Source organism: Vicugna pacos, chromosome 8, assembly GCF_048564905.1.
Source record: "Vicugna pacos chromosome 8, VicPac4, whole genome shotgun sequence".
NCBI lineage: Eukaryota > Metazoa > Chordata > Mammalia > Artiodactyla > Camelidae > Vicugna > Vicugna pacos.
Genome location: NC_132994.1, coordinates 72368417 through 72388435, shown reverse-complemented (window position 1 = coordinate 72388435; position 20019 = coordinate 72368417). Strand labels below are relative to the sequence as shown.

General features: G+C 43.0%; 1 protein-coding gene across 1 annotated transcript in view; it reads right to left on the bottom strand.

Moving 5' to 3' along the window:
• The window catches only part of SLC22A3 (solute carrier family 22 member 3), an 84693-nt gene that overhangs the window by 15860 nt on the left and 48814 nt on the right, over positions 1-20019 (bottom strand). The window contains exons 6-7 of the mRNA XM_072966130.1: positions 2217-2314; positions 1883-2097 (exon numbers count right to left, since the gene is read on the bottom strand). Coding sequence (XP_072822231.1) covers positions 1883-2097; positions 2217-2314 — 313 coding nt within the window. The remainder of the gene's footprint in view (positions 1-1882; positions 2098-2216; positions 2315-20019) is intronic.

Sequence of the window (20019 nt, the reverse complement as noted above, 5' to 3'; positions counted from 1 at the left end):
CTTCCACAATATTATCAGTTCTTTCCTGTTCTTCCGAGGAGTCTCAAATGAAAAGATAGCTTCTCCGGTGCTGACACAAAGGGCTACCAGAGAATCCAGCTCTCCCAGCAATCTCCTACCCCACACCCCCTGGAATGCGGAAATAATTAACTTGCCATAAACACACTTCCCCTGGGAGTTGGAAAGGCTTCCTCTGTCCAGCGCCCGCTGCGCTCTATGGCAGAGGTAAGTGGGGCTGTGTTAACAGTGCATCTGGAGTCACCCACAACCTCTGTGCCACGCACCAGTCCTCAAGCCCCCCCAAATCAAATTTAACTCCAAAACATCCCTGAGATCGCCCTGTCCCATCCAGGCATGGCTGCTGTGACCTTAATTCCTGCTCTCAGCATCTCTCCCTCCTCATTGCCATTGTCCAAACTGCAGCAGCTACGGGGAGGCCACCTGTCCTCCACTGGAAGCTCACAAGACCATGTCCAAGCTCTTGGCTTGGCTATGAGGCCATTGCCACTGGTGACAGGTGATTCCTCAGCTTCCGCCAGGATATTCAGGGGAAAACAAAGAACATTTGGCTCCTGAAACATCCAAAGTCATTCATACTTCTGAGAACCATGCTTTGCTTTGGAAAAATCACTCCTATTCTTCCCGACTGTATGCTCCTTTCTTTTCCTTCTTCATACATGCCTGGTTCTCACTTCTGGGAAGTTTTTCCTACCCAGTGACTATACCCATGGATTGATCACTCCTCATACCATTTTTCCTATTTCTAAATCTTGTAAGCAAATGTATTATTTCATGTATCACAGTTTGTTGTGAGAGCATTAAAGTGTCTCTACCCCTTACTAGGTTGTGAAATTTTGAAGTCAAGAAATATGTTTTTCTTCCTTTTGTAACCTCAGTGTTTTACGTGGGATTGGTGATACGGCAGATGGTCAGGAAGTGTGAAACACGGTTGATAATATCACAAAAGTAAGTCCAATAAAGGTGACCAAAATTAAACTGTATCAATTCCATGCCTGGTTGTATATAGAAAAAGGCCAAAAACATTAATTTGAAAATTATGTGCACCTCAATGTTCATAGTGGCATTGTTTACAATTGCCAAGATATGGAAGTAAACTAAGTGACCACCAACAGATAAATGGATAAAATAGATGTGGAATGTATATACAATGGAATACTACTCAGCCATAAAAAGAATGAAATGTTGCCATTTGCAGCAACATGGATAGACTTGGAGGGCACTATGCTATGATGAAGTAAGTCAGACAGAGACAGACAAACACTGTATGATGTTACTTATATGTGGAATCTAAAAAGTCCAACAAACTAGTGAATATAACAACAACAAAAAAGCAGACTCACAGATGTAGAGAGCACACTAGTGGTTCCCAGTGGGGACAGGGAAGAGGGGAGGGGCAATATAGGGGAAAGGCGTTAAGAGGTACAAACTATTATGTATAAAATAAGCTACAAGGATATATTGTACAATATGGGGACAACAGCCAATATTTTATAATAACTATAAATGGAGTATAAACTTTAAAAATGGCAAATCACTACATTGTACACCTGTAACTTATATAATATTGTACATCAACTATGCTTTAATAAAATTTTTAAAAAATAAAGTACATCACTACAAGCTAGATTTCACACATGTATTTCATCCATAAATGAACCTAAAAACGGAGAAAAGAGAAAAATCTATAGAACCACTCTCTTATACTCCAAGTTGTCATGCTGATTAGGCAGAGAACAGCGTGACCTCACTAGAGTGGGCCCAGCACTAAGATTTTGATACATTTTCTAAAGACCCTCATTCACGATTACTTTAATATTTTTTTCAAGTTCTTGACGGCCAAATAGACTTGGGGGACAATTACCTTCTGGTAAGAATGCAGTGACAAGGCATGCCACGCCTGCCACTATATTGCTTGCTGCAAAGGGTAGGCGTCGACCAAAACGTTCAATGGTTAGTAAGATCAGGACGGCTCCAGGCAGTTCCACAATTCCTGAGATGAAAAAGTCTATGTAGAGGTTGCCTCCTATAATTCCCAGGCGCATGACGAGTCCTTGATAAACCACTGCACTCGTGAACCTGGAGCAACACGGGAAGGCAGCAGAGAACAAGTAAGGGATAACTTCAACCTGACTGGAAGAAAGAGATGCGTTGTAAACTTGACACAAGCTTGTGAATCCATCACAAGCCAAACTTACCAAGCAAACATCAGTATAAGTGTGCACTTCCTCATTTGGGGAGTTCTCACCAGATCTAAAAAGGATGGATTACTAATTTCCTCATCTGTAACAGTGATCTACATAAAAGAAGCAGATTTCAGTAGTGATACACAGCATATTATAGGTTTGTCATTGACCCGATTCAAAGCTACCAAATAATCTTGAACTGAACTGACCAGGGTCTGTCTTTATTATATCTTAAAACCTGAGAAGAAAAAGGTTGGTTCTCTAGCCTTTGGAATAGGTCAAAATTCACAAAGATCTGGTTGCTGCACGGAGAATCTATTCCTAGGCTGACAGCAGCAGCCCTGTCAGCTAAACTGTTCTGAGTGAACAAGGAACAATGGTGTGTTCTAAAGTAAAAACATTTGTGCGTTTATTAAATTGGAGAAAACAAGCATTAAAATGATGAAAGCAGGTGGCACCCGAACAAGTTCCTTTCTCTATTAAATCCTCAGACCTTGTGCTGCCACATAGGCTAGAGTGATGGTAAATTCAAGAGCAAGCTATCCTTTTGCGACTGTCCATTTACTGGAATCTAGCATCTTTCTGAGCCAGGAAAAGTCCGCTCTTCTCTATCTGGCCGTGTGAGAAGTTGGTCTTTTCTTTGATTCAGTTAGATGAATACTGCTGTTTGCTTACTATGTATAAGGCACATAGCCTACTATGTCTGGTCTAGTGCATCAAAAAATTCATAACTCAATTCCCTGAGCGACAACTGTTTCACATTTCCGTGCTCTGGCATATTCCGTTACCTCTGCTTCAAGAGCCCTCGGATTGCCCTGGTCCTGAGTTTGCCTCCACTGGGAGGGCTTCCCGAAGCGCAGGTAGAACTGATCACCCCCAGTCTGTGCGTCTGCTTACCAGGCTTCAGTCATAGCACCACACAACTGCATGCCTTTATGGTCTACTTATGTCCCTCTCTCTGCGAGCTCTGGAGTTTCTGGAGGGCAGGGCCTGCACTGCAGCACCAAGCAAAGTGCTCGGCGTCCAGCCAATTTTTGGGATGAATGAATGCTGAAACAGGAAGTCAAGTGCCCTGACCACGTCTGTTCCCTCAGAGTGTTGCCCTCAGTCTTTGTCCTTCTGTTAGGTGAGAACCCTGGCTGGTAAAAACAGGGCCCTTACTGTCTGCTTACTCAACCCCAGATCTGGTCCAGATTGAGTGGAAATCTAGGCAAAATTTCCCCGAGCCTTTGAGTCAAAATCTTTCTACCTGCAATCACAGGAATTTGACTTCGAGTAAATCCATTGTGATGGTGTCTCGTCATCACCCGCTCTAAACAGAAGACTCTGAACAATTTCCTTCTGCTCAGGTCCATCCCATTGTCAACATCCCAGAGTTTAAGGGAAATCATATTTCACATATTTCAAGATCTCTTGTCAATTCAGATAGACAACTTGACATTTAAACATCTTTGTAGATTTCTTAATTCTGATAAAATAAATGAGCATCTCTTGCCTTCACGTTAGCTCTGCAGATATCACAGTTCTCTGATCAGATCTCCAGGCTAGTTAAGTTACTACACGACAGAGAATTATGACATGTTAGAGCTTGCCAAGACAAGAGAGGTCTGATGGTCTAACCCAGCAAACTTTTTCTGCAAATGGCCAGACAGTTAAGTACTTTGGGTTATCAGGCCTCTGCTGGAACTACTTAACTTTGCCATTGTAGCATGAAGCAGCTGTATATGGATACAGCAATGGATGACTGTGGCTGGATTCCAGTAAAATTTTATTTACAAAAATAGGCAGCGAGCCAGCACTGGCCTAGCCTACAGGCTGGAGATTGCCAACCTCTGAACTAGAGGATTAGTGCTGGAGGAACTTATACAGGTATTATTATTTTTATTATTTACATTACAAGGAGGAAGAAATTTTTAGGCCCAGGAAAGCTAAGTGGCTTACCCAATGAAGACACACAGATCACAAGAAGAAGAAACAGGAGGCTGATCCCCAAGTCTGTAGCGCTGACCATTATGCATAGTGTCGGCAGCAGGTAGAGTATAATACTTATTTGATTGTTTGAAAGTATGCTTGTATCCTTTCATTCATGGTTCTCACAGGGAAGTGGGACTATAGTGACTTTTACTTTCTTCTTTTCAGCTATAAATATTCTCTTAAAATTCAAATTTAAACCTATATTACTCTTGTAACAAGAAAAAACCCAGCTCACTTTTAAAGCAGTGGATATAAATTAGATATCAGTGCACCTTTTTTGTTGTTGACCCAATATCATTCTCCCTTTCTCTTAATAGAGCCCCCACCACCCCGCCCTCCTCTGCCAAATACACACGTCATCAATTCATGTTCTCAGGGAAGCTGACTCTGTTTCCAGTTGCAGATGGATGTCTGATTACCTAAGGGTAATTCTATCCTTTATGCCAACGACTGGGCATGTGACCCATTCTGAACCAATGAGAAAAGGGCTTCTGGGAAAATCCTTCATCACCCTTAATTCAGAGACTCCTGGAAGAATCGTCTCTCCCCTCCCCTGGGGAATTAATGAGGAAATGGTGAGCTCAAACAGATCTTAGCAGCCACCCTACTCCCAGGAGAGAACCAGCATGAAGATGAAGCCACCTCGTCAGCACAGTGGAGAAAGGGAGGAGGCATGGTTAATGTGAAGACCTGGTCTGGAGAACCCAGGTGCTGCTCTAACTCCAGAATTCTAGATCCCCAAGCCAGGAACTGTGCCTGTTGTCTAAGCCCATTTCAACTGGTTTTCTGTAACTTGTTGCCAAAAGCAATATTATATCTGTAGGATTCAGTCCAGAGCAATGCTTTGGCATTAATAACAGAATATTTCAGGCAAAATAATTTTGTATTAAAAAATGACAATATCTGCTTCAGGACTTCAATCTACTCTGTAAAAATATTTAGCCTTACTCTTAATTTCAAACTTCTAAGATTTAGAATCAAGCAGCCACCTGATCTCTGCTTTTCCAAAGCACAAGTTGAATGCCTAATATATATCCTATACCAAGAGATTATGAAATGCTGGTAACAACTGAAGGTAGTCAAGACCGTAAAACCAAGCTTCCCTGTGCAGAAAATGAAAAGATTAATAGTACTTCTAAGCAAGCATTTTGCCAATTTAAGAACAAATCCAGCTGGTCTTTGATTTACTAACATGTTCTCCACAGTGACGCAGATATTCTGAAAGATGACCCACTTTCTGGGTGTCCAAAGACCTTGAGAGACTAAAAGCCATATCTCGGCTGGAATTCATCCAGTGAAGTCTTGGCAAGTCGTGTGCGGTGACTGCCGCAGCCCTCATTCTTTTACAACAACCTCTAGCTCTGTATTTTGAAGTGAAACTTGCTTCTTTTCAATTGCCAAAGGGCTACCAAATTTTGCACAGTCTGAGTCAGATACAAAAGAATAGAAGTGCCATATCTAGTTATTACAGATAGATAGATTTAAAATTTGCTTTACTGAAATATAATTTATGTACAATAGGAGTCAGCAAATTTGTTACAATTCAGTGAATTTTGACAAATGTGTAGAGTCATATAACCACTGCTGCCATCATGACACAGAACATCTCTGTCACCTCCCAAATTTCCTCCTGGCTCTTTGCTGTCAATCCCTGCCCCAACCTTTGGCCTCTGACAAACCTTTACTGCTTTCTGTCATTACAGTTTGCTTTCTTAGAATTTCATATAAATGGAACCATACAGTATATTATCTTTTTTTTTATTTAAAAAAAATTGGGGGGCCAGTAATTAGGTTTATTTATTTGTCTTTAATGGCAGTGCTGGGGATTGAGCCCAGGACCTCATGAATGCTAAGCAGGTACTCTTCCACTGAGCTATACCCTCCCCCCAGTATGTTATCATTTGTATCTAGCTTGGCATTTTATTTTATCATATATTCATCCATCTAAGTGATGTCTGCCTGCTTTCATTTGGAGCAAAGGAAGATGAGAAATGCCTTTGGTAACATTTGCCTGTTTGGAGTCTGATTACCTAGTAATGTTACTCATTGAAGAAGGGGTTGCTCTCAGGTAAACCATACATGTTGCTTTCCTGGTATTTATTTACTGAGCTGATGGCAGGCTATTTGCTCCATTTGTCTCTTGATTGTCTTTTAATTCTGCCAAGACTTCTGCTTTACATCAACAGTGATGTTGCCTGTGTGTTAAAAGAGTACTTTATTCCTCTTTCTTTGATTAATCCAGCTCTCTTTACAATTCTTCCTGGTGCCTTTTCTGAAACATTTCTTGGAGTTGACATTTTAATTTAAATTGCCAAGGAGGAGAAAGACATTATAAATAGCGATCTGTTGTAAATATGGTGTTCAGAGCTCCCCTGACAGGGGACTGGTTTCTGCTCAAAAGACAACCAGCCAGGATCAGGCCAGAGACGGTGTATTTCACTCGGAACATTTTCTTACTGGCACATTATTTAAAATCTCATCAGTAGATGCGAAGAGAAACACTTCATTAGTATTTTGAAGATTCAGTTAGACTATGTATACATAATGGGTAAAGGAAGAGATTTAAATTGGAGTCGGGACGCCGTGAAGGGAGGCTTGCAGGCACATAGCCCACACCCCAGCTCACACAGGGAGGAAGAAAGATTCCCCCAGGCCTCAAGAACAGCAAAGTACCCGTCATTTGCCATCAACGTGAAGCCGCCACAACCCCAAACTCACTTTCTCCTCCAATGAACTTTTGTTCAAAACCTGCCTCCCCAGTTTTCTCCCAGAATCCCATAAAAGCCAGCCTTCCCTTGGTCTCCTCAGACTTGGAGCCTTTGCTTGTCCTAAATTGCAATTTCTCTGCAAATTCCCAAGTGAACTCATCCTTGCTAAATAATAATTGTTAGTTTTGTTTAAGGTCAGCAATGTATACCCCTGGCACCCAGTGAGTACTCAGAAATGGAAGCAGTCAATGTTAATATTATTTTTTACAAGATTTCAGAGGTAATTTACTCCCAGATAATAATTCATTTGGTACTTTTTTTTTAAAATCATTTTGGTTAGTAAACTGCAACATGCTGTAATGCACAAGCTAGGGAGCTACTTTTAAAGGTACTCTGACACAAATCCTTTTGTAAAGAGAACTGTCCTTGGGCATTAAAAAAAAACCTAATTTCTTTTTATATTAGATTTTCCTGTTTGCCAGGTACATTTAATGTTAATTTGGCACTGTTGATCTCCCAGGCCCTAGGCAGGGTCATTTTTCAAGAAAGTACACACAAGCAAGTGACACTTGTAGAACCTTCTGCTCAAAGTGTGGTCCATGAATCTGCAGCGTGGTCACCAGGGAGCTTGTTAACTGCGCTCTACCTCAGATGAGGCCATCAGAATCTGCATTCTAACAGCATGCGAGGAGACTTGTTTGAGAAGCACAAATGGTCCATGCCTCATATGCTGATTCCAAGTGTTTATTCTTCCTCGGCCGAGAAGAGGCGGGGGTCCCCTAGGTTTAGGTGGAAGGACATGGCCGATAAGCAGGGTCTGGCATGGGCAGGGGAGGGGACAGTGGCAGGTGTGGCGTTTCCAGGCTTGCGGTTTCACCTGGTTGTTCTCAGTGGGTGGATTTTTCAACCATTGCCATTTTTCATAAGGAAAGGTGAAGCCACTGATGAGAAGGGGGTTTATCTTCTTGAGTCTAACACTGATTTAGTCAGTAAACGTCATCGCAAATCCCCACCGTGCTCTGTTCTCTAGAGACTTGTACTCTTTCAGCAGTCTGTGTGAACAGGCTTGAGGATTTGGCACTCACTGGTCTGGAGAACCAGAAGCCACCCTCAAAAGTAAATGACCTGTAGGGGCTGGAGGACTTGGGTGGGTCCAGGAGGAAGGACACCAGCGACTGCCGTGGTGTTCCCCGGCCCCGACCCACCGCCTCATGGGCACCCCCATCAGTCAGAAGGCAGCCAGAACCAGCAGGTCCAGGAGTAAATGTTTAACATCATAGAACTCTGGCCGCCTTCTACGTGGCGACAGTGCTACCTGGAATCCATAAAAGGGAATTCGCCAAATTACCCACAGTGCTTTGGGAGAACAAGAGTAGATAAAATATTTACCACACAGAGTTCAGATGATAAAGAAATGTTCATAATTAAAATTATCATGACCTCTTGATGCTTATTGCAGTGGTTAAAAAACAAATCCCAGTCACCCAGATCAGCGCTGTCTGATAAAAATATAGGGGGGCGCGTATGCCAGTTTAAATTTTCTAGTCGAAACATTAAAAAGGTAAGAAGAAACAGGCAAAACTAACTTTAAGAATATGTTCCACTTAATCCACTCTATCCCCAATGCTATTGCTTCAACATGTAAGCAACATGAAATTACTGATGAGATGGCTCGGGTGCTTTATGTTGGTCTGCATCTTTGAAATGCACTGTGCAGCTCACCCTGCCATCACATCTCCGTTCAGATTAGCCACAGCTCAGGGCTCCACTGTCACATATGACCAGGGACTGCCGTCCTGGACCTCGGGCTCAGCTAGCCCTTTTGTGACGATGCGTTTTGGAGGAGATGTTTATTATGAGCGTTTGAGGCTGGGCCGAGAGAGCCCCTCCCCTGCCCTCCCCTCCATGACTGGGCTGGGTGCCTAGCACAGCAAGAGTGCATCTTTCTAGAGGTTCCCCCAGGAATCCAAAGTGCAGCCCTAATATCAGCAAAGGTTGACGGGCTGCAGCTGTGGGTCATGTGGTGGAACATTTTTTCATTTCTTAGAAACAAATCTGAGACTTTTGGGGGGGGAGGGAGGAGAGGTGTTAAAGTAAACGACGGGGGGGGGGAGGAGACTGCATTCTCAGTTCTAAAACTCTAACCCTAAAGACTCAGAACTTGGTGGGGGGCACCAAAACTCAGTGTGAGTGGATGGGATCAGACACGTCACTGAGCCCTCTGATAACACCGATAAATGTCACTCATCGTTGCTGAAGCAGAAAAGTTCTAAATATCTATCAAATGATAAAGAATGTCCAAAGTCTGAAGCCATAGGAGCGTGTTTGGATATACAAATTTTTAGTTCTCTAAATAGGCAAATTGAGTGTCTGTAAGTCACTAGTTAGCCAAGGATTTTTTTTTTTTTTGAAGAGGAGAAAGCTAGTGGGAATTAAAGCAAATTACCTGCTACGTCACAAAGGAAAGCCAGACCACATCCCCACCACCAGCATCCTGACCACCGCTTCCGTGCAGCCTTTGCAAGCTGTTTGAATAACACAGATAATAACAAACTGTCAGCTCCTGAGGTGGCCTTTCTCCTCACTAGCTGGGGGCTATTTTCCACTAGACTCACAATCTCCTTCTGCACTGATGGACATCTGCTCATACATGGTCACCTCCTTCTGAGAAGTATGGAGGGCAGGCACTACTCTCTCAGAGAACGAGCCTCGTTCCTTAAAGAATCTTGAGTATCTTGGGGGGATATTCGCAACTCTTCTGCCTTTGCATGACTGATGAGCAGGCTTTGAAGAGTATTTCTGCTTCCTTCCAGTGACGAGCAGTTAGACAGCAGAGTCCAGAGTCAGAAAGTGTGTTTTAGTGATGAGTATTTGGGCACTTGCTAACAAAAATGTATCTGTCTTGTAAGGCCAAGAGTGTGACGATGTCAATTAGGTAGTGGAATTCAAATCTGGGGTCTCACTGCTCTGACTAATTATCTAGTTCCTCACTGCATGGAGCTTCACAGGTGTGTGCCACCCACTGATGACACTGGCAACCAGCCTGCATCATCGCGCCAGTCTGCCACACAGGTGCACTTGTGTAAGCTACTAATTATTGGATTCCCTAAAAACAGTAGACAGGCTTCAGACTGAAAACTAATTTAGACTCAGAAAGGGGAACTTGGCAAAGGATGAATGTGCATATTAGCTGGTGCTCAGAAAACTGGCTCAGTATTGAGTCTAATAAAGGTGGACCCCTACCTACTTCATGGCGGAAATGGTGGCACAGTGCAGGGACATTCAGGCCTGAATATGATGATTACAGCCATAAGCTATAATCGGAACATATCTGTGTGGCTTTGGGGTGCAGTAGAGTATTTCTTAAACAAAACCCATAAATCAATCAATAGGCAAAAATATACTGATCTGACCATATCAAATTAGTTTAAGGATTTAAGAATTTTTGGTCAATGGGAAAAAAATAGGCAAAATTAATGAGGAGCTAAAACGTTGAGGGAAAGATACCTGCAGTGTCTAGAACCAACAATGAGGTAAAAACTATAAAAGGAGATCCTATAAACTGAAGGAGAAAAATCCAATCTGATACATCCAACAAATCCAGAAAACCTGTTAGGCAGTTAGAAATGAGCACAGGGCAGGGGGAGAGGAAGCGGAAAGGAACAACCTGGAAGATAAGTCAGGATAAGGCACTCCAGAAACTTTTACTTTCTCTAAATGAGGGCCAGCAAAAGAAGCCAGCTAAAATCAAAATGCTGCAGCTGCACAGAGAGAAGGACCCGGCGTAACTTGATACAGTGCTCATTGCAATTAACGTTATAGCTTGAGCCCCCTCAGGTAGGTTTCTCTGTGTCCTTCACGGGTAAGAACCTGCCCCAAAGGGGATGGGCGTGCCAGAGCACAAGGAACCCGAGCTGTCAGCCAACCTGAGCACAGGGAACCTGAGCTGTCAGTTGGTCTGATCACTCAAAGAACCTGAGCTGTCAATCAATCAATCAATCACAAAAAAACGCCCCTAAGCCAGGATATAAGATGGAAAACAAAGGAGCAGCGCCAATTCTTCCTCTCTTGGACTGGCCGACTCTCAGTCTCGGGAGCGTATTATCTTTTACTACCTTTTTACTTTACTAATAAAACCCTTGCTTGTATTATGCTTTCTGTCTCTCGTAGAAAATTCTTTTTTTTCCGGTGACTAAGAACCGAGGTAGTTCTTATTTCCCTTTTCCTGGTAACTAACCCAATACACTTGGGCAAGGATACAGAGAGGCCACCCACAGAGGAGGAACGCAAATAGCACAGCGATGCGCACAAAGACGTGTTGAACCTCGCTAGTAACCAGCGACGTGCAACTAAAAACACCCAGGAGGCTGGCCAAAATTAGAAAATTGGAAAGTCCCAAATGTGTTTGTGGGGCAAACGGGACACCAGTGGGTATACACAGAAAGCAGCCTGTCATTGCTCAGGGCAGGACCCCATAGTTCTACTTCTAGTCATTAAACTCCACAGGAAACCTCACAAAGGTACAACGGGGGCAGGTATCAAAACATTTATCATGATGATTGGAAGCAACCCTGATGCCCGTTATCAGGATGATGGAGACGTGAGATACAGCAGAGGATACTGACAAGAACCACACAGCACTCCCATGTGGGCAACGTGGGGAGACACCGAAAACATACAGCTCCGTGAACAAATGAGAAAGAAAACAAGTTCCAGGGCGGCACAGTGGTATTTATGTCACCCAAACCCTCACACACAGCAAGCTCTAGTCCACACGGCACACACACATCAGAGGGCGTACATCAAGCACATTCGACTGGGGGCCTGTCAGAGGCAGGTGGGGAGAGCAGATGAAGTGAACATCAAATCACACCAACGTGAGAGGGATCTGCCCAATGACTGCTGGGCCGTGCACAGAGAGGCCCGATTAACTCAACTCTGCGCTCAGAATACAATGACAACCACCCAGACCACCCCGTGGAGAGTTAACTGAAAGTCATCTCAGAATTTCCTCTGCTTTCAGTGCTTCCTAATTTGCCAACTATCTAAATTTTGCCTGCTTTCTGCACTTCAGAAAGCCTTTAGTTTCATGTTTATTCATGTGTGTTTGGGGACGCTGAGAAGTTTTCCAAAGAAAGTTAAGCCGAGTTGAGCAGTTAAAAGAGCAGTTGACATGTGCCCCAATAAATACATAGTCCTTGGTGTGTCCTAGAATTTGCAAACTGCTCCCTTCTCTGTTTCTGGATCTGAAAAAAAATTTTTTGCATGCCATTACTTATTGTTCATTGGTATGCCCTTGATTATTCAGGCAGAACCATCTTTAGAGGGAGATGAGATGCTTTTCTGTACAAGCCACGAGCAGGTGGCACACGCCGTGCCTGAAGTTCTGATTCTGGAAGTTTCTGATTGTGAAGCATGTTCAGTCTCCTGGCTTCAGGCTGGACCACAGTGATGTGCATTAATGCTCTATTGCGTTCACACTCTACCCTAACTTTGAAATGTGACTTGCTTGATTAGATTCCTATATATAGGTTAGTTTCCATCAAGAACAGATGTACTAACTGGGATCCAATTAGAATATCTTCCTATAAACAAATGCCTTCAAGTTTAAAACACACTGAAATGGTTTCCAAACACTACACATGAGATTTAAGCTGTTCTTCAGCTTTAAATGAGAGGGGAAATTTATATTTAGTTCTACTAAAGTTATCTGTATGATGAAAGTGAGTATATTTGAATAGGTAAGGAATGATTAGCTGGAGGGAGGGCCAGGAAACAACCCCAAATTAAAAAAAGAAAAGAAAAGAAAAGAAAGCAACTGTAGAGCATTGGAAAAAACATAAAGCACTTTGAAGGCACGTTGGGGGGCATTTTTGAAAGTGAATATTGCACAAAAGTTGTTCAAAAGTAGGTATTTTGAACGAGGAACTATTTGCTGACTAAATGGATGAACAAATGAAGATGGATTTGCGCTCTGTTGTCAGTGTACTTCTGTTTCTGGGACCAGCTCATGTCAGTTACATTCAAATGGTTTTTCTAAATATGTGGTGAACAAATAAAGTACTCCGTGATTCTGTTTGTAACGTGAAAAGTATTTTCACGGCAATAATGAATAATCGAGTTGAACTTCAGAGGCTGGTTATCCTTAGAAAACCAAGTGCACCATATAGTTTACAGAACTGTGGGGAGAAAGGAGAGCAGAAGAAATGCTGTGTGAAGTGAATCCTATATTTCACTCAATTGCCATCAAAAAGTCTGTCCCCTGCTCATGTTAGGGTAGCCTGTATAAATACAGCATGGAAACTCATGAATTGCGGAGTGAATACTTGAATTGTCTTTAGTAAAAATCTGTCCAACTCAGGTTTCAAAGAGAAGCGTTTAAGCCTGGAGACGACACCAGTGCTCAAAACATGCAGGTAAGTATTTAATCTCTCTTGCTCTCTGTGCCATAGAAATAATCGTGCTGAACAATCATTCAATAAGCCTTCCTCCATCTTCCTCAAAGTCTACACGGTGAGTGGTGTGTTGGCTCTGAAACACAAACAGGAAAAAAACAAGGATCCTTCTTTGAGACAGTAAGACAACTGTACCCCGAGTTCCTCAACACGTAGAACTTGTCCTTAAAGTGAAAGAGCAGAATATAAGGAACTTGAGTTTATTTTATCAAATCCAAAAAATGAACAGATCTTGGGTGTTGTCAAGAATTCTATGTTTGTCAAGACTGTGTCATCAGCTTCTCCTGAGACCACCATTAACTCTGGGTGCTCAGGCAACGGCTGTCCAGTGGATGGAGACTAACCGTATGTGTGCTCACTGATCGGTGACTCTTATCCTTACTGAGGATGAGAACTTCCGGTTAACGTCAAAGAATTTCATGGTTGCCCGCATGATAGGAATGGTGCTTTTAATTCTGTTCATTGAGAACACACAATAACACAAATTTACTATGAACTTAATAACGCCTTTCAATTCATTAGTAATTATTCATCACAATGGCATCTATGTTCATCTGAAAAAATAGTACATTTTTATCCAAGACATATTAATTCATTCTACAGGCAAGGCTTGGTTGCAAATGGTTTGTGGACTTTTGCAGTAACTTGATGGTCCCCAAGGATCAGTGGCCCACTGGGACAGACTGCCACATGATTCTTCCATCAACTCTGGGGCTGAGGTCATAGCTGCTGGGAGGCAGGGGTGTTAGCAAGAACGCTGCTCTCTGGTCACCCGCCACGCCCATTCCTAGAGAAGGTAATTTGCTTTTCTAGCATAAAAGTGTCCTTCGCTCAGGCCATTTTCCCCAACATTCCCTAAGTTCTCTTCCTTGGGAGGATATAAGGACTTCTTCACTCTTTGAGACTTTCTTTATGCAGCCACTGTGAGAAAGGTACTTTCACTTGTTGGAGAAGGGAGGCTTCCTCTTAATTAGATCTCCTTTCTGTACATTAAGTTATACTTCCTTCCTTCCAATGGCACTAGATTCAAAGGAAAATGAAAACAGCACAGGTCCGTATTATTTGTTCTAAACCAAGGAATCTAGCCATCTCTGGATTGCATGGACTTGGTCCTGTCTGTAGCTATACCCACGTGAAGAAGTGTCGCTATGGCAACACAGCCTGGATGGTCTTCATCCAGTCATCTGTTAGATGCATCTCAATTTTTCTTTTTCCAGGGAAGGGAAGATTTCACCCTGGAAAGTCTAGCACTGGATACCTTTTATACCATCTACCTGGACGGGACCTCTCGGGATTGAAACAAATGGACCCCAGTGTGTTTTCCTCATTATTATTTAGCACAATTTCCTCCTGGGCTTATCTGCATCAAAGGGGCATGTCTGTGTCCACCAGCAATCAACTTAGCCCTGGAGAACCGACATGATTTCACCGAGGCTCCATCTCTTGTCTTAGGATTGCTTCCTGAAGAAAGGCAGTTTTCCTGGTGGGCTGAAGATCCAGCAAGCAGCACTGCCATGGTAACAGCAGCTCTGGATTAGGAATAACAACCAGGAATTCCTGCCAGGGAGCTGGACGTGCAGGGTTCTGGGAGGCACCCATCACTGCCTCCACACAGGGAACACTGTCACAAAGGGCTAGTATTTTCTCATTTATTCCCAGTAGGGAGCGCAGGCATTTGGATTGCAGAAACTGGTTACGCCAAAAACACAAGAGTGGGCCAAATGGCACAGAAACAGAACACTTGAAAAAACTTTCGTCTTCCTCTCTCACACACACAGAAGGCGATGATTTCAAAGGCGGTCTTCGAGGCCCGTTCTCTTGGCAAATGTTCAAAAGAGAAAAAGAAAAAGCGAACTCACTCCCTATTCTCTTAGAGAGAGAGACCCAAAGTTAGAATAACTGCTTGAGGCCTTTTCACAATTCCCACAAAAAAAGAGCAACTGATATTAACAGAATAAAATAAGCCTGCCTGGCTTATTCATTTTGTTTTACATTTTAATTAATTTTGTTTTCAATGCCACCAGGGCTTGGGCTAGACCAGAAAAAAGCGAATGCTTCTCTGTATCACCGCCGGCGTGTTGGGCCTGGAAGGGAGGACTGTCGCTCTAAAGGGCAAGGATCAGCCTTTGAGAAGGAAGGAGGGAAGAGTCCCTGGTTCCCAGGTTACATGAGTAATGAATGACGCATTGGGATGACTTTAAATGTCACTATGTAAAGCTTGGAACTGTCCCCTGTGTCCGCAGTTTTGCCTGTGGGGTTGGCTGGAATCTCAGCATTAGGGAGAGCAGAGCAGGTGCAGATGGAAGTGCTTTGGCTCAGCGTCTGGACCAAGAATGTTCCTCCAGGTGGAGAGGCCAGTGGGGGAAAGGGGACACGTGGGTCTCCTGTGGGTAGCCCTGCCATCAGGTGTGGGACCCCCCTGGAGAATGGGTTCTCAGCAGCAGCAGCAGTCCCTAGAGGGAGCAGCAATTACCAGGAAGGGCTGCATCTAACTCTAGGACAATGCGTAAGTCAAGACATAAGCGACAGGGTCCCTTGTGAAGGAAAGGACAGGCAGCAAGCAAACAGGAGACCAGGGCTCTGGTCATACAGCTGAAGCTCTGGACCAGGTTAAGACTAGAGCAGAGCATATACAACAGATAAACAACAAGGACCTACTGTACAGCACAGGGAGCTAGATTCAATTTCTTGTAATAACCTACAATGGAAAAGAATCTGAAAAAAATATATACATGTATGTATATGTATAACTGAACCACTTCGCTGTACACCTGAAACTAAGATTGTAAATCCACTACACTTCAATAAAACGCAAAATTAAAAAGGAGACTAGAGTGGAAATTGGATATTGAGCAAGTTGTACATATTAAACGTGCACAGTTTTTTGCACATCAATCATACATCAATAAAGTGGGGGTTTTTAAAGGAATATTACTTCATGCTGGAGCTTCAGATAAAGGCCGTGAATGTTTTTTTAAAAAAAGAAACCAGAGATTGAGAAAGAAAGAGGAAGACTGGCGGGCACCGGGGGCTGGACAGCTTGCAGCTGACTTTGGGAAGCCCCGACCCCATCCTCTAGCCAGGCCAGGCATCCCCACAGGCACCAGGGTCCACAGTGGGCTGGGAGGGGCTTGTGAATCTGGAATATATAAATCTTTGGTGTCTTCCTCCAAGTATAGCTGGGAAGGTGAAGCTTGACCTGGTCTCAGGGTGACCAAGTCAACTCCAGTTGCCTGAGACTTTCTTTGGGTTTAGCTTTGAAACTTCAACATCCCAGAAGTCCTCTCAGTCCTGGGCAAACAGGGACAGCTGATCACACTACTGGTCGCCACCCGAGTCCATGTTGTCCCGGGTTCTGCAGATCCAATTGCTTGTTAGTATTATGATGTCATCAGACACCAGGACTGACTGATAAGATGGACCGCGTGGAGTTTATGAAACAGTGACGCTGAGCATTTTCCTTTCACATTTCTGATGACTACTTTTCAAGCTTTAACTTGTATTTAAATAAAAGTTAAGATTTTATCAAGAGTATATAGCCTAGCTATTTCAAGAGGGAGTCTGGGAGGTAAGAGTGAGGGAGCAGGAGACAAGGCCATTTAGGGTTCCTCACTCTAAATGCTGCTCTGCGGGGAGGCACCCTGAAAATCTGCTCCAATGCAGAAAATCTGTTCCTCATTCTTTAAGGAACACGTCGCTTGGGTTTCTAGTTCAGTTAAAGCCATATGATGCTCTGGAACATCCTCTCCTTAAGATGTGTACAGGATAAATAAGAGTCCACTGACCTGGAAGATTTTAGGTTGAATTTCCTCTAGTGGAAGACACTTACTATTTAATCACCCAGCTTGGGAAAGGAACTCACTCTGGATTCAAAAAAATATCAGTGCTGTTTTTATGGCTTTTTTTTTAAATAGTAGCATAAATTCTTTCCCCTTTTCATGCAATATTGTCCTATTTTCAAGAAGTTAAAGACATGGGAACTAATTAGAATAACCCATGAGAATATAGACCGCTTCTCGAACTCGGGCTACTTCCAAAGATGAGTTTCAGTCGGGCACTATGAAATTAATTCTCAGTTCCGAAGGTCCATTTTATATTTGGTATTTGAAGTGTCCCAACATTTGTTTTGCATTCAAGAATATTCTAAATTAGAGCTAAGGTACTAGGTGGCATGCTTATTGCAGGAATCACTCTAGTGTGTCATGTTAAGGATGACGGCTTTGCAGGTACAATCAACACCATTTATTCCGTGCAAAGTCAAAGAACAAAGATTTGCTCTTGTTAAAGGAAACTCATTTTCCAATTACAATCTTTTCCAATGTATTTGACTATTTTCTGGGTGTACATCTTTCCCGCTCTCGACACGGGCACTGCCTGGGCCTAAATTACTTTCTCTGGATCTTTTGAAGGTAATTCTATGCAGAGAGTTTTCAAGTTTCAAGTCTGAGACAAGAATTAAAGACACCAGCTAACACTTGGACTAAAATTCCACACCAGCCACATGGGAGTCATGCAAGCCAGCATCATGCTGTGGTTCCTCTTTCAGAAGAACAAAAATCATGTTTATAAAAATCCTCTTTTGAAAGGAAATGTCCGAAACAGACATTTTCAAAGCTGGAAAGTCTCTCTCTGTAGCAATATTGATGCTTGTGTGACAGTTCATTAAAATACTGAAAATACGGTAGCTATTAGGAGTTGGAAGTCTCTCTGGTAACTAAGGATGTCTAAAAATTAGCCTGACACTAACCTCTAATGAGGGTTTTAAATTTTCTGCTTCTGAAATACATCAAACAGTGGGATCATGTAAATTGATGCTGGTCCCTTGGGGATCAAAAAGCTCGAGTACCAGTTCTTGATGTCACCTAAACATGTTACCATGGGAACACCCATGCCTGTGTTTATGCATGAATAAGTATCAATTTAACATCTGGTGCTTACATTTTTAATAAGCTGTGATTAGCTATGAACAATGAACTCCACAGGCATATCATAAAAATAAGGAAATTACAAACAGGCCTTATAGGTTTTTGAGCCAACAGAGCATAACAGTATCACTAACAAATACAGACATATTCAGTTCTGTAGCATCAGAGGCTCTTTGTTAACTAGAGTTGTAACCTACTATTTTCCATGAGCATATCCTACACAAAGACGAAAGGGAGAGGGTTAGGGAGAGGAGAGGGAGCCTTAGGATAAGGGGCATCAAAATCCTCTTTCAAAAAAAATGAAACCAGAACTGCTGCCAGTGTTACTACCTATGTAGTTGAATAATCCAGGTCAGTAAGTGACAATGGCTATTTAATCCATGCATCAGCTGACTATTGGTAAATAATGCTGTGTAACCACCATTGTAATCACATAAAATAATAAATATTCATTTAGCTCACACACTTGTGGGCCAGCTGGGAAACTGCTGATCTCGGTTTAGGGAGGTTTGCTAGAGCAGCTTTCTTCCAAATGTCTCTCAGCCTCCTCTGTGGTCAGTAGGAGAGCCTGGAAATATTCTTCTCACAGTGATGGCTGAAGCCCCGAGACAAGTCCAATCACACAAGCAGACTTCATGACTCTACTGTGTCACATCTTGTCACCTACCATTGGCCAGAGCAACCCGAGTGGCCAAGGCCAAAATCAAAGGCCAGGTGATACATGCCACCCAGCATGAGGCCAGAGCAAGTGACACTGCTGTGCCCACCATCGGTGGAGCCAAGAAGTATTTTCATCCATTGGAAATGAGGGAGAAGATGTGACTATTTCAAACAATAACCTAATCTACCACAATCCAGTGTCATCTAGATGGTCAAAAACGTGCTAGATCACTAAACCCTGCTCTGGCAATTGAACCAGGACTGTCATGATCAGCCTCATCCGTGAGCTCTGGCCACAACCATGTAAAGAATTTAAGTACTTCCCTGCTAAATGATCTCTATCTTGCTCGTGAAACTGAAGCAGGTCAGCGGGTCTGTGGGCGCAGCGTGGAACTGGACACTCACAGGACGTGTAACCAGCTCCTGTTGGGAATCACCCTCTGGCCTCTCAGCAACACTCATTATAAGACACGACGTGCCTGGTTAATGCGGCATTTTCTTTCTTAAGCCATCAGCATATGCTATTTTTGTGTGTGTTCTTAAAACCTTGATTTAGATCTTATACGAGCTTAGCTCTGAGACTACATGGGCAATGTTTTCAGGACACTGCGGAACGAATAGCAAAAAGATTCATCTGGCTATTAAAACTGAGTTCGAAGTCTCATGTATTTGATCCTGCTCTGCAAACCAAGGGCTCCTGTGATGAGGACACACTGAGAGGGCAGGATGTTTTTTCCCCCTAAAAGCACAGCTCAAATGTGCTCAAGGAATGACAAGGATCAACTCATCTTCGTGGTTGAAGCAGATCATGTTTTATCTTTACCGTATATTTCATGATGTGTAAACCTCAAGGTACACCATTCATCTACTTCCAAGGGTGACAACTGGTCAGTTGAAACCCTTGTAAACACAGAGACCACTGCTTTCTGCTCCGTGTGAGAGTGAAAGCGAGTAGAAATCCAGATATATCTGACCAGGCTCTGGGGAAAAGGAAAGAGTGGGTGACAATAAAACCAACCACACCCATTTTTCTTAGAACATTTTGACCAAAACAAGCTGAATGCAAAGGCAGAAACAATGTTAGCAATATTAA